The sequence below is a fragment of the Zootoca vivipara genome, chromosome 2, assembly GCF_963506605.1.
Source record: "Zootoca vivipara chromosome 2, rZooViv1.1, whole genome shotgun sequence".
Classification (NCBI taxonomy): Eukaryota; Metazoa; Chordata; class Lepidosauria; order Squamata; family Lacertidae; genus Zootoca; species Zootoca vivipara.
Genome location: NC_083277.1, coordinates 91,663,111 through 91,676,393, shown reverse-complemented (window position 1 = coordinate 91,676,393; position 13,283 = coordinate 91,663,111). Strand labels below are relative to the sequence as shown.

General features: G+C 44.4%; 2 protein-coding genes across 2 annotated transcripts; both read left to right on the top strand.

The window, feature by feature from the left end:
* The first annotated feature begins 538 nt into the window (after positions 1–538).
* LOC132591652 (unconventional myosin-XV-like) lies at positions 539–8,261 on the top strand. Its single transcript, XM_060271051.1, has 9 exons — positions 539–598; positions 1,565–1,678; positions 2,410–2,468; positions 2,585–2,708; positions 4,251–4,346; positions 5,060–5,191; positions 5,932–6,057; positions 8,043–8,120; positions 8,244–8,261. The coding sequence occupies exons 1-9, from the start codon at positions 539–541 to the stop codon at positions 8,259–8,261; spliced, it is 807 nt and encodes a 268-aa protein (XP_060127034.1).
* An 828-nt stretch (positions 8,262–9,089) lies between these two features.
* On the top strand, positions 9,090–11,356 carry LOC118079838 (unconventional myosin-XVB-like). The gene is made up of 3 exons (XM_060271845.1): positions 9,090–9,331; positions 9,533–9,578; positions 10,956–11,356. Exons 1-3 carry the CDS (start codon positions 9,216–9,218, stop codon positions 11,082–11,084), a joined length of 291 nt encoding a protein of 96 aa, XP_060127828.1. The 5' UTR covers positions 9,090–9,215; the 3' UTR covers positions 11,085–11,356.
* Positions 11,357–13,283: the final 1,927 nt, after the last annotated feature.

The following is a 13,283-nucleotide window of genomic DNA, read 5'->3' as shown; positions in this document are numbered from 1 at the left end:
CGGCATCCAAAAGAAGACAGTTTTTAGCTCTTTCAGAATGCAGAAGCTTTAACAGACCAGAAGAGGAAGGATGTGGAATAGTTGTATACCCATTGTACAATATGCCACTTATACACCCAGTAAGTCAACACAGTCTGTGGGAGAACCAAAGAGCTCAGAAGCTCCAAAGTAACATGAAGCAGGGCTTTAGGGTGGCTGCTCCCGCTCTTGCACTTCCTGGAAACAACTGAAGACATTGTTGTTCCAACAACCCTTCCCAGGTGGATGAATAGGTCTCTGCCATTGGCGCCTTACCTGTGTGGAAGGCGTTTAAATGTGAGGTGCTCTCATTATGTGAGAACAAAATCTGCTGCTTGGGCTAAAGTTAAGTGGACTTGGAAACCCTTCAATGGGTCTAGTTCACATTGTGGAATATGTTGGCAACCCAGGTCTAACCTCACATGTACATTGAAAATAGCCCCTCATTCACAAAAATCCAGAGTCTATGGGCTTCCTACCAGGAAGCATAAGTATTCCCAATGCAAGTTCATTCCTAACTATGCAAACCTGTGTTGACTCTCCCAGGGCCGAGTGTGTGAGCTTCCAGGAAAGCGGGATGGTCAGGATTTTCTGATATTGATTAAGGCTCTCCAGACGATAGGTCTCTCCAGTGACCAGCTGAACTCCATCTGGGCAGTGCTCGCTGGCATACTGCAGTTGGGAAACATCTGCTTTACATCCTGTGAGGTATGTCACATCTTTGCAAATTCAAGGTGTCATTAGTAATACCACCTGAGCCAAGGGGAAATGGCCCTGGGACATTTTTTTTTTTCATTTAGGGTGCCTCTGAACAGTCAGTATTTTGTGTGTGGCAGCGGGGGGATTCTAGAGCTAACCCAGACCTTAGGTTTGCACAGTTTAAAGTGCATTGAAGGGCTCTAGTGCAACAAATCCACTTTTTTTTTTAAAAAAAAAGAAACATACTTTTTGCAGATAGGAAACTGACGAGGAAATGTACTGAAAAGTGTGGGATTAAATAATTGTTAACCACAGGAAGATACATAATGCCTGCAGATCAAGACAGATGCTTATTGTCATCTAACCACCCCACAGACAAACTGGAATGAATGCTCAAAAAAGACCAAATGTGTTGTAATCTCCAGTTAGGCATTTGCAAGAGAAGATGATGAGTGTGGTGTAGTGGTTAAGAGCAGTGGACTCGTAATCTGGTGAACCGGGTTCGATTCCCTGCTCCTCCACATGCAGCTGCTGGGTGACCTTGGGCTAGTCACACTTCTCTGAAGTCTCTCAGCCTCACTCACCTCAGAGTGTTTGTTGTGGGGGAGGAAGGGAAAGGAGAATGTTAGCTGCTTTGAGACTCCTTAGGGTAGTGATAAAGCGGGATATCACATCCAAACTCCTCCTCCTCTTCTAATCCAAAACTAAAGAAGATCTTAAGAGTTTTAGGAATACTGACACTGCACAGTGCTGTCTGTGTTCTTGGATGTCTTAAGGATTGAAATTTTGGTGTAAATAATGTCCTCATTTCATACCTTCCTCTCGCTTTGTATATATGGCCATCTAGAAAGAATCCTCTGAGTTTGCACTCATCCCCAGTGAAACGGAAATCCAGATTGTTGCCAGTTTGCTGCATATTTCAGCAGATCTTCTTCAAAGGGCCATCACCCACCGAGTCACTGTGAGCATCTCTTTTTCTTGTTGGCATGTCTTACGTCTTCTCACCATGCTTTTCACAGAGGAGGATTTTGTGGTTAAGTGACGTGGATTGTGTTGTGCTGCCTTGTTAAGAGTGGGAACAAGATACAAGTACCTATTTGCCTGCCTTCCCTGTTTTTTATCTGCAGTGGGATTAGAAAATAATGTCTACTGGTAGCTGGCTCCACTGTGCCATCTATTGTACATTCCTAGGACTGTCCTATCTTGCAAGCGCTGTTTTTTATATGTCAATGTAAATGTCTTTAGGAAAACAAAGAAACTCCTTGATTTTTCCTAGCTGGAGCAGAATCAAACAGTCAAATTGGAATTTTGGTTTGGTTCAGGTTTAAGCCTTTAGTCGCATTAAGCATGTTTAATTTGGTTCTAGCCAATAAAGCAAAATAACATGAAAAGCACTTGCTAGATTCGATGGTGCATTAGACTCAAGTAAATATGGTATTTTCAAAACAAGGTGAAAAGAAATGCATGCTTTTCATCTTGGTGCAGATTATATCAGTTTATGGGTACAAACATGAGTCCCTACAGATGAGAAGAATGAACAAAGATGCAGAGTCATATTAGAGCTTTTGTAATCCAAAGACTCCTGAGCAGAAACCTTTATTATACAAAGTGATTGAAATTGCCCCAAAGCTCTCCTACTTTGAGACATTAAAATGCCACGAGTCTCCATATCTAACATTTATCTCTCCCCAGGAAACATGTTATGACCGGATATTCACTCCATTGTCAGTAGAAAGTGCTATAGATGCCAGGTAACCTTCACTGTTTTTATCTGTCTGGTGCCTGTCTGCTAGCTTTTCATCCAAATAATATTTTCTGGGGTTTTTTCCCCTTTAAAAATAATATTGCTCTCTCTCCACTTCTTCAGGGATGCAGTCGCCAAAGTTTTGTATTCGCTGCTCTTTGAGTGGCTGCTGACGAAAATCAATGAGTGGCTGGCCCCCTTGGAAATGGACAGCACCATTGGCATTGTTGACATATATGGCTTTGAGGTCATTTCCTGTGTTTACGGTGTCTTTGAGGGCAGCTTTGTGTTTTTGCCCTGTGCTGCTGTGTATGCATGAATGCTGACGACAAGTCTTCTTGAAGTTGCTTGTGGGAAATATGTTGGCAAGTGCTTTTCCATGCAGTCTCCCTTGACATTTGCTATGTAGGATCAGTTAGCAGGTGGGCATTGGAATCGTCTGCAAAGCAGCCGCACGAAATTGGGAGCATTGGCAGTTTGCCTGTATTGAAGGTCTGGGACACAGTGGGCAGCACTTCCAGAGATCTGGTTATGATTGGTTGAATGAGCACTCATGAAGGCTTGTCTCTGGCCACTATGCGGCATACTCTCCCCACAAGTATTTAGGTCAGAGCAGTTTTGCTTCTCCCTCTCCACACCTCTATAGTTCTAAAATAGTACTGGTGAATGGTTCCTTTTGCTACAAATGCACGTATGATATCTATCCCTTTCTCTCTATTTGTCTCTCTGTCTCCTCACTTTGTCAAATATGGAAAATTCAAATGCCCACCAGAAAGAACAGTGCAGTGGAGAGGAGGTGCATATGGACTGTCTCTTAGATCCATAAACTTGTAGTATTTCCAGGGCAAAACTACTGTAACAGCCAGCAGGTTCTGGGCAAGAGTCTCGGCCATTAAAAGTCTCAGCCATTAAAATTGGTTAGCTCTACAGATGAAACTCGGAAAATTAGAATATCGTCGAAAAGTGCATTTATTTCAGTAATGCAACTTACTGTTATTTATTTTTGTTTTTATTTTTACAAATGCTTTCTTTTGGAAATTCCACAGTAATAAAACAAATAGTTACGATAATACAAAAATAAACAAGAATAAACATTGCTATTAAAGGTAAAGGTAAAGGGACCCTTGACCATTAGGTCCAGTCATGACCGACTCTGGGGTTGCGCGCTCATCTTGCATTATTGGCCAGCGTATAGCTTCCAGGTCATGTGGCCAGCATGACAAAGCCGCTTCTGGCGAACCAGAGCAGCGGACGGAAACGCCGTTTACCTATTTATCTACTTGCACTTTGACGTGCTTTTGAACTGCTAGGTTGGCAGGAGCTGGGACTGAGCAACAGGGGCTCACCCCGTCGTGGGGATTTGAACCGCCGACCTTCTGATCGGCAAGCCCTAGGCTCTGTGGTTTAACCCACAGCGCCACCTGCGTCCCTAAATGTAACTGTGTCCCTAAATGTAACATTGCTATTACATTTCATTAATTACATTCCATTTATAACTGACCCGCCTAACGACAAATAATGACAATTACCACAAATAAAGGCTTGACATATTTTGCTTTGCATGTCATGCATCTATCTCATATATTGGTTTCACCTTTTAAGTTGAATTACTGAAATAAATGCACTTTTCGACGATATTCTAATTTTCCGAGTTTCACCTGTATATGCTGAGACCATCAGGGTCTGTTGCCATTTTCCTCTTCTTCATGCAAGGTGCCACCTGCCGCTTTCCTTGTGGACTTTGTGTACCAGAAGCAAAAGAGGTCCGTGTCTTTCTTTGTATCCACAGGATCTCGGGGTGAACAGCCTGGAACAGCTGTGCATCAACTTTGCCAATGAACACCTCCAGCACTTCTTCAGCAGAATAGTCGTCACCCAAGAGGAGGTAAAATATAAAGCTAGGTACATGTAGGTAGGTGTACAACTTGTCCAGGAGCAAAAGAGGGAACCATTGCATTGCACAGAGGCAGCTTTGTGTTATTGCTCTTCAGCTTTGAAAAGACAAGTTGATAAAGAAAAAATTCACAATACATTCGCGGGTCTGAATCCTTCACCTGTTTGCATGATTCATTGTGGCTGGTTGGGGCCAATTTCATGCATAGATCTTGTCTTTTAGTTTGTGAGCACTCGGAATAAAGGCACAAAGACTTGATATGTATACAGGTGGCTCTAACCAGCATCATTGAATCATGAAAACAGAGTCCTCCTTATCAACCTGTCTTCTCATAGCTTCCTACCTCTCATGCAAATGTTTTATACAAAGGGTGTGTTTTTGTATGTATTGTGGGGAAAAGATAGCCGAACCATAGATTAGGAAATATTTACAGCAGAGCTTGCCAAACTTTTAATGTTGGTGACACACTTTTTAGAAATGCATCATTTTGCGACAAAGTAATCCAGTTTTACTAGCAAATCGGAGGCCGAACTAACCCCTTTCCAGCCCCAGGAGGAGCGTGGAGAGTGTTCATGCGACACACCTGCACACTGTAGCCGACGCACTAATGTGTCGCGGCACACAGTTTGGAACGCTCTGGTTTACAGAATGACACATTTGATATTATGGATGCAGGCTTCGTTTGAATTTCCTTTGACCATTAGGAGGAGTATGCAGAAGAAGACCTCATCTGGAGTCCTGTGTCCAAGATACCTAGCGAGTCCTGCTTAGATCTGATAGCTGCAAAGCCCCATGGGATTATGCGCATCCTGGACGATCAGACTTTACTATCGCAGGTCAGGAGTTTTTAGATATCCCTTTCATATTTGCATGTTGGGTCCAGGGGTATTTTTGTTCATAGAGAAGTAGCAAAATGGGTGCTCTCAAAGAGGGTTCATGAGTGCCTCTTCCTCAGAATGTTATTTTTTCTTACACTGGATTTTGTTGAAGTGTTACAGGAGGTAGGTTATACCTAAATCTGGTGAGCAACACACACAAGGAGAGAGAAAGTTTGACAAGAGTATTTAATCAGATTCGCTGCATGTACGTGGGTGACACATGGGTGCCTGTAAAGGTAAAGGACCCCTGAAAGCTCATACCTAAGACAAACTTAGTTGGTCTCTAAGGTGCTGCTGGAAAGAATTTTTTTATTTTGTTTCAACATTAAAAAAAAGCAAGCATTACAACCACAGGCCAGTCAAAACAGCTTCAAACAGCAGCACAGACCTGTCAGCATAAAAAAGCCTTGAAGAGATGCCTGAAATTCAAAAGCAAGGATACCTGCCAAATCTCAGCTCGTCGACAGTTCCACATCATGGGGTTGGTGACACAATAGCTGCATATGCACTATACATTTAAAGTACATGCCGACTCTGTGAGGGCTACATTGCATTGCCAAGCATTCTTTCTTTTTGGTGGTGGTGGTGGTGGGGTTGTTCTTCCAAATGTGCTTGAAAGGTATAGCATGCACACAGCCTAAATGCCCAACTTCTAGTTGTTATTTTGCTGTGTGTGAAGAGTTTTGTCTCCTATCCAGGCCACAGACCACACCTTCTTGCAGAAGTGCCATTACCATCATGCCAACAGTCCTTGGTATGTCAAGCCAAAGCTGCCTTTGCCTGTCTTCACTGTGCAGCATTATGCAGGACCAGTTACCTACCAGGTATATAGGAGCCTGCTTCCCTCCAACATTCCCTGCTTTCCCTGTTTAACCTGCACTTGTTTGCCTAGCTCAGGGGTCTCCAAACCTACCCGGCTTTGGGCCAGATGCCCGCCGCGCCGATTGCGTGGTGGGCCGGAGGGTGGGGGAGCGCGCAGCTGTGTGCGCCCATGTGCAAACGCTATTTCTGGCACACTCCCGACCTGGAGAGCGCCGGAAATAGTTTGTGCGCATGTGCAGAAGCCTCCAACCCGGAAGTACATCGGAAATGACGCTTGTGCGTGCACACAAGCTATTTCCGTTGCTTTTCTGGGTCGGAAGTCAGCAGCTCACCGCACCGGTAAGAGCGAGTGGCAGGGGTCCCTGGGGGCTGCATAAAAGAGCCTCGGGGGCTGTATGTGGCCCCCGGGCCCTAGTCTGGGGACCCCTGGCCTAGCTCAAGCAACACATAGGCAAACTCCGGCCCTCCAGATGTTTGGGACTACTATTCCTATCCTCCCTGACCATTGGTCCTGTTAGCTAGGGATGATGGGAATTGTAGTCCCAAACATCTGGAGGGCCGGAGTTTGCCTGTGCCTGAAGTAGGATATGTTAATTTGCTGGAGAGTGCAAATCTGGAGAGGTTCTGGATGGCAGCATAAACAAGTGCCACTTTACTGCTAGTAATCCAATCTTCCAATCTTCTGTCCTCTTCCAATCTGTTATCTAGAGTAGAATTCTATGTAGCGCTAAATGGGGTATGCATACACCGAATGAGGTCCACTCGCTCAATAAGACTCCCCCTGTCTTATTTCCTTAAATCTGTTCTTGGTTTTTCTCCAACCCTCCAGAGCAGATTTACTGGAAAATAGAGGGAGAAGTCCCATTGTGAGAGTAGTCCCCGTTTCAGGTATGCAACAACTTACTTGAACACTGTCCAGTGTATTGAATGGTTCTTTAGAAAAAGAAGGGCTAGACAACTTTTTTGGGGGGGGTGGGAAAATAGAACTGAAATTATGACTTTGATTATTATTACTTGATTCGGGTTGGGGAAAATTGTTTATTAGACTGGATAGTGGAGCTCCAGCTTCGCAGGCAGCTATCCTGTTTTCCAATCTGCAAAAACAAGTCAAGAGTTGGGGCTGAAAGGGGAGCCATATCACAAACGAACAACCACGTCCTAGGCCAGGGGTCAGCAAACTTTTTCAGCAGGGGGCCGGTCCACTGTCCCTCAGACCTTGTGGGGGGGCCGGACTATATTTTTTTGGGGGGGGGGAATGAACGAATTCCTATGCCCCACAAATAACCCAGAGATGCATTTTAAATAAAAGGACACATTCTACTCATGTAAAAACACCAGGGAGACCCCACAAATAACCCAGAGATGCATTTTTTTAAAAAAGGACACATTCTACTCATGTAAAAACATGCTGATTACCGGACCGTCCGTGGGCCGGATTTAGACGGCAATTGGGCCGCATCCGGCCCCCGGGCCTTAGTTTGCGGACCCCTGTCCTAGGCCCACCCGCAACCTCTTTCACCACCAAAGGAACACAAGCGAATAGCAGTGAACCTGCACAAGTGACGCTGACACAAAACCCCACACATATATTAAGTAAAATAGAAACATCGCCACCTGACCCCACCCCCCACTTGCCTTTCCCCCCTCCAGCTCTCTCCCCCTTTTCTTCCTAATGTAACACTAATGTCTCAACAAATGAATCCGTTCTGTGAAAATCTTCCTTGGAAAATAATAATAATAATAATAATAATAATAATAATAATAATAATAATAATAATGAGTTGGGGAAAAGGCTGGAAATCAGGATTGTGAGTAAACTAAGAACTATACTGATAGGAGATTCACAGTGCACTCCTGAACTTGTCTACGAAGAAGTCCCATTGATGGACTTTAGTTTAGTTTACTCCTAGGTAAGTGAGTAGTTTTTAAATGTAGTTAATGTAGTTTTTAAAAACAAATGAGAGTGATGTGGAATTTGGCTTTACAGGTCCACAAGTTTCTGAATAAAAACCACGATCTGTTACGCCCAGAGGTCCTGGAGATATTTTCCCACAGCCACCACAAGGTACAGTCAAATACTTTGGGTTAATTATTATGCTTCTGCAGTGTAGACTATTCCTATGATCTTACATTCAAGAAATGTAGAGCTCTGTCTGGTGCTGATTTCTTTGTGCTGTGGTACTGCTAGACATCAAGAGACACTTAATTGTATGCCAGTTTCCTGGTGAATAGAAAAATCACTCCTGAGGTGTATATGCTTTCACATGACACTCCCTTGTTCCAAGATAGCTCTGTTTTGTTTGTTTGTTTTAGAGAGGAGTTGGTTTATTTTTAGATTTATTTTATAACTGGTGCAAACATCTGCAGCTATGGTTCCATCTTCTGCATAAGGAGCACTCACTGATAAAACTTTTATATATAAAGGATACTGTGCAATTGTAGAACCTCACCTTGCTGACAAAGGTCCGTATAATTAAAGCTATGGTTTTCCCAGTAGTGATGTATGGAAGTGAGAGCTGGACCATAAAGAAGGCTGATCGCTGAAGAATTGATGCTTTTGAATTATGGTGCTGGAGGAGACTCTTGAGAGTCCCATGGACTGCAAGAAGATCAAACCTATCCATCCTGAAGGAAATCAGCCCTGAGTGCTCACTGGAAGGACAGATCCTGAAGCTGAGGCTCCAATACTTGGGCCACCTTATGAGAAGAGAAGACTCCCTGGAAAAGACGCTGATGTTGGGAAAGATTGAGGGCACAAGGAGCAGAGGACGACTGAAGACGAGATGGTTGGACAGTGTTCTCGAAGCTACCAACATGAGTTTGACCAAACTGCGGGAGGCAGTGGAAGACAGGAGTGCCTGGCATGCTCTGGTCCATGGGGTCACAAAGAGTCGGACATGACTAAACAACAACAACAACAACAACAACATGAAAAGGACATCTGTTCTAAGAGGCTATAATAAAATTTTATTTGTTGGTCTATTGTACTGTTTGAAAACTGCCCTTTGCTTTTTTCATTGGCGGAGTATGGAGGGAGCTGTTCCTTCTCCATGCTAACGTTTCAACTAAAGGTTCTAAGTTTATTTTGAAGCTTTGATTTCTTTTTTCCACCTCTCCAAAGCTGGTGTCCCACCTTTTTGAGAAAATAAAAGAACAGCAGATGAACCAAAGAGAACCGGGAAGTGGAACTAGAGTCCAAGGGTCGCCGCATCAAGCTTCTACATTAGTGTCTAGATTCCAGCACTCCTTGCAAGATCTCACAGCTAAACTAGAGAGGTGAGTGGCCTCCCCCCCCTCAATTTGTGTTGCCACCTCACAGCACAGAGCATGAGCCTGTGGGAAGGCGGGACCAAATAGTGAGCTGCTGATCACCCATTCAGTGGGCTGTGGTTCTCAAGATGGAGAATCAGTTTGGAGCCACATCCCATGCTATTTTAAAATGGACACACTTTACTTCTTTTCCCTCTTATCTTACAGGAGCCACGTTTTCTTTGTTCGGTGCATCAAGCCTAATTCCAAAAAGGTAAGACTTGGTCTTTGCAGGGCTGGGACTGAGGCTGTCTTTGAGATGCTACCAAGACAATGCCCCGGCTAAGTTTTGCAAATCAATGAAAAGTTCTTCCATACACATGCTCAAGGATAGCTCAGTCGGTAGAGCATGGGACTCTTAATCTCATGGTAATGGGTTCAAGCCTCACGTTGGGCGAAAGAGTCCTGAATTGCAGGGGGTTGAGCTAAATGCCCCCCGTGGTCCTTTCCACCTCCACAATTCTATGATTCTGTGAAAACATGCTCTAACTCCAGATGTTGCTGAACTACAGCATCCATCAACTTTTGCCACTGGCAGTTCCATGGATACTTGTCCAGTGGCTAGAAGGTCTGCTCCTGAGCACAGTAATGTTTTGGCAGCCCACCCCACGTATTCTGATGGCTAGAAACAAGCTAGAAACTTTCTGCAAGGACGCTTTAGATTTCCATCTAATTCCTCTGCTAGAAACCGTGTCAAATTACATATATTTGGAAACTAGATGAGAAACTGTTTTGCTCATTGGAGGTCTTGTACCAATATTCCCTCTCGTATATCCAAAATCTCAGCCACCCCGTAAATAGTAATCATATGGACTATAACACCTAAGAAGGGCTGGTGTCTTACTCTGCATAGTCTTAGGTTGGCCTGGCACAAGCCATCTAGGGGCCCATGGATTTGCATTAGCCTGTTCCCCCTTTAATGCAGAGGTGTCCATATGATGTCCTCCCCGCCCCTGTGTTGTCCTTGACCTCCCCCACCCTTTAACTAGGGCCAGGGCCTTTTCAGTATTGGCCCCGACTTGGTGGAACGCTCTCTCACAGGAGACCAGGGCCCTGCGGGATTTGACATCTTTCCGCAGAGCCTGCAAGATGGAGCTGTTCCGCCTGGCCTTTGGGTTTTGATTTGGGCCATTTTAAAATGAGGCTGCATTTTAAAACAATTTTTAAATCTAATTTGTATTTTAATCTGCATTTTAATCAATTGTTTTTCTTTCTTTTATGTTTAATTGTAACTTTATTGATGTCAGTCACCCTGAGCCCGGCTCTCACTAGGGAGGGCGGGGTATAAATAAAATATTATTATTATTATTATTATTATTATTATTATTATTATTATTATTATTAAATGTGTTTTTTCTTTAAGATCTTTGGACAGTTGAAATTGGGAAAATACTCCCAATTAAAGGGGGGAAAGGTCCAGGGCAGCACAGGAATATCCACATGTTGTTCCGATGTGGACAAGCCCTGGGATCACAGGTGTAATTTGCGGGGGGAGGTGGCAAGGCACTGGTTCTTTCCAGCGGTCTTTCTGTGTCTTGTTCTTGTCCCCTTCTTTATTTGGCTCATTGAGACCATTCCCTTTAAACTTCAGGTGCCAAACATCTTTGATACTGAATACGTTGCTTCTCAGCTAAGGCATTCTGGGATCTTGGAGGCCATATGCATCAGGAAAGAAGGCTATCCCATCCGCATTCCATTCCACCATTTCCTAATCAGGTAAGCCTGTCACTTGTCCCTCCTCCTATTTTAACACAACATTGTAAAAGAAAGGCACACCAATAACATAATAACAGTTTAAGATGCAATAATGATAGTAGATCAAGCATGCCAAACCAAACAGTTGGAGCAATAAAATGCAGTAACTGTCGCAGCCAACTTTAAAAGTTTTAGAATACTAATTGGAAAAGACTTCCAGGATCAAAATCGGGTGTTATTCCAGACTATAGGAGCCATACTCAAAAGGTACAGCATTTGATCCTACATTTGGACATTCTCTGCAGACTTTTCATCTGACCTTAGGGAGTTGGAGGGGTGGGAGGGAGGTTTCCAAAAGCCTGGAAATTTGTGGTAAGGAAAAATGCACTGGAAAGCCTGGGATAAAGGCGGCGTAGAACAACTTCATAGAATCGCCATGCAAACAAATCAGAATGAATGCTCAATAGACAGGTTGTCCCTGGTTCCTGAAGTGCTGGGATTTGCTTCCTTTCTCTGTAACACCCTGGGCTTGAAGAAGTTTTAGCAGATGGTTCTGTCTCCTTTCTGCTCATCAGGTATGGAGTCCTGGCTGGCCGAGGGCAGAACTCCTTGCAGGAGAGAGATGGCTGCGCCGTAGTGCTTTCACAGGTGGTGGGAGATCTCTCGCAGCTCTATCAGATTGGAGTCACCAAGGTGGTGTGCCTTAGCACTTCTCTTCCCCGCAACTTATGAAAGGCCATGTGCATTCTGTTGGTTTCATAGGGGGTTGCATTCTCTTGGTAACCTCATGACTCTTATCACTGCCATGTGCTCTACACAGGGCTACCCTTGCCCTGGTGCAAAATGCTGTGGGTAGACAGTTGATAGAGACAACAACTCCAGCATGTCACTCCAGTGCTTGAAAGCTTTCACTGGCCATTCACATGCCACCGGGCCGGGTTCTTATATTGATTTACAAGGTCCTTAACAACTTGGGTCCAGGGCATCTCAAGGACTGTCTAATCCAGGCATCCCCAAACTTCGGCCCTCCAGATGTTTTGGACTACAATTCCCATCTTCCCGACCACTGGTCCTGTTAGCTAGGGATCATGGGAGTTGTAGGCCAAAACATCTGGAGGGCCGCAGTTTGGGGATGCCTAGCCTGATCCCTTATATGGCCAAGTGGGGATTTGAACCCTGGTCTCCCAGGTCCTGGTCTAACACTCTGGCCACTACATTACAAAGGCTCTTGATTCCAAAGGGGCAACTGGATTAGAATCCGCTTAAAGCAGACTTGGGGAATCACCAGGCTTGGGGACCAATTTTGGCCCTCCAGGACACTCTATCAGATCATACCCTTCACTGACCCAAATGTTTTTGCCAGTAATGTGTCCTTACACTCTGATAGTGGCTCTTACTTATCTGAATGGAGGATAGAGGGTGTGTGTTGGAACTAACTGTACAGAGATAAAATGAAAATTTGTTGCTTTACCCACTTTCACCACTGGCTCTGCCCACTGGCTCTGCATGTAGTGCTTTTGAAGTTGCCCAAAAGGGATGCTGCCCTTAGGCTGGAAAAGGTGGTTAGCATAAATGGGCTCTTTTAGTTGCTATCTGGTAAAATAAAGATTTGGGTATAAATCAAATATATACACTGACAGCCTCAGCAACATTTCATGCTCGACTGGAGAAAGAAAGTAAATACCGGTATGAAATAAATGCCCACTAGATGCATTTAATTGCATAGTCTTTGACAAATTGGTCACTGAAGACTTGGGCGTAGGTAATATTAGGGCTGTTCACTTGCAAATAACAATACGTTTATTGCCGCCTTTCCCTGCCCAGGTGTTCTTGAAGGAGAAAGCGAGGCAGATGCTTGAGAGAAGATGGAATCAAAAGCTGAGCTGGGCGATTGTTACCCTTCAACGCAATCTCAGAGGCCTCATCAACCGTAGGCGGTTCCAGGTCTTCAAGGAGAAGGCCTTGGTCATCCAGGCTCATTTCCGGGGCTACCTGGCAAGGTCAGAAAGTGCAAAGGTTGTAGTGCTGTTGGAAGGCCTGAAGGCCACAGAACTGAACTGTTTTTAGCATTAAATGAAAGGCCAAACTCTATTCAGTCCTGGTGCAATCATGTGTATTGATTTCAGTGGGACTGGCTAGAAAGTTTCAGTAGAGGTTTCCCACCACCACATTCCCACAGCTGTCTCTTGTTTCCTGACTTCTCCTTTCCTTTGTGATCTCCAGG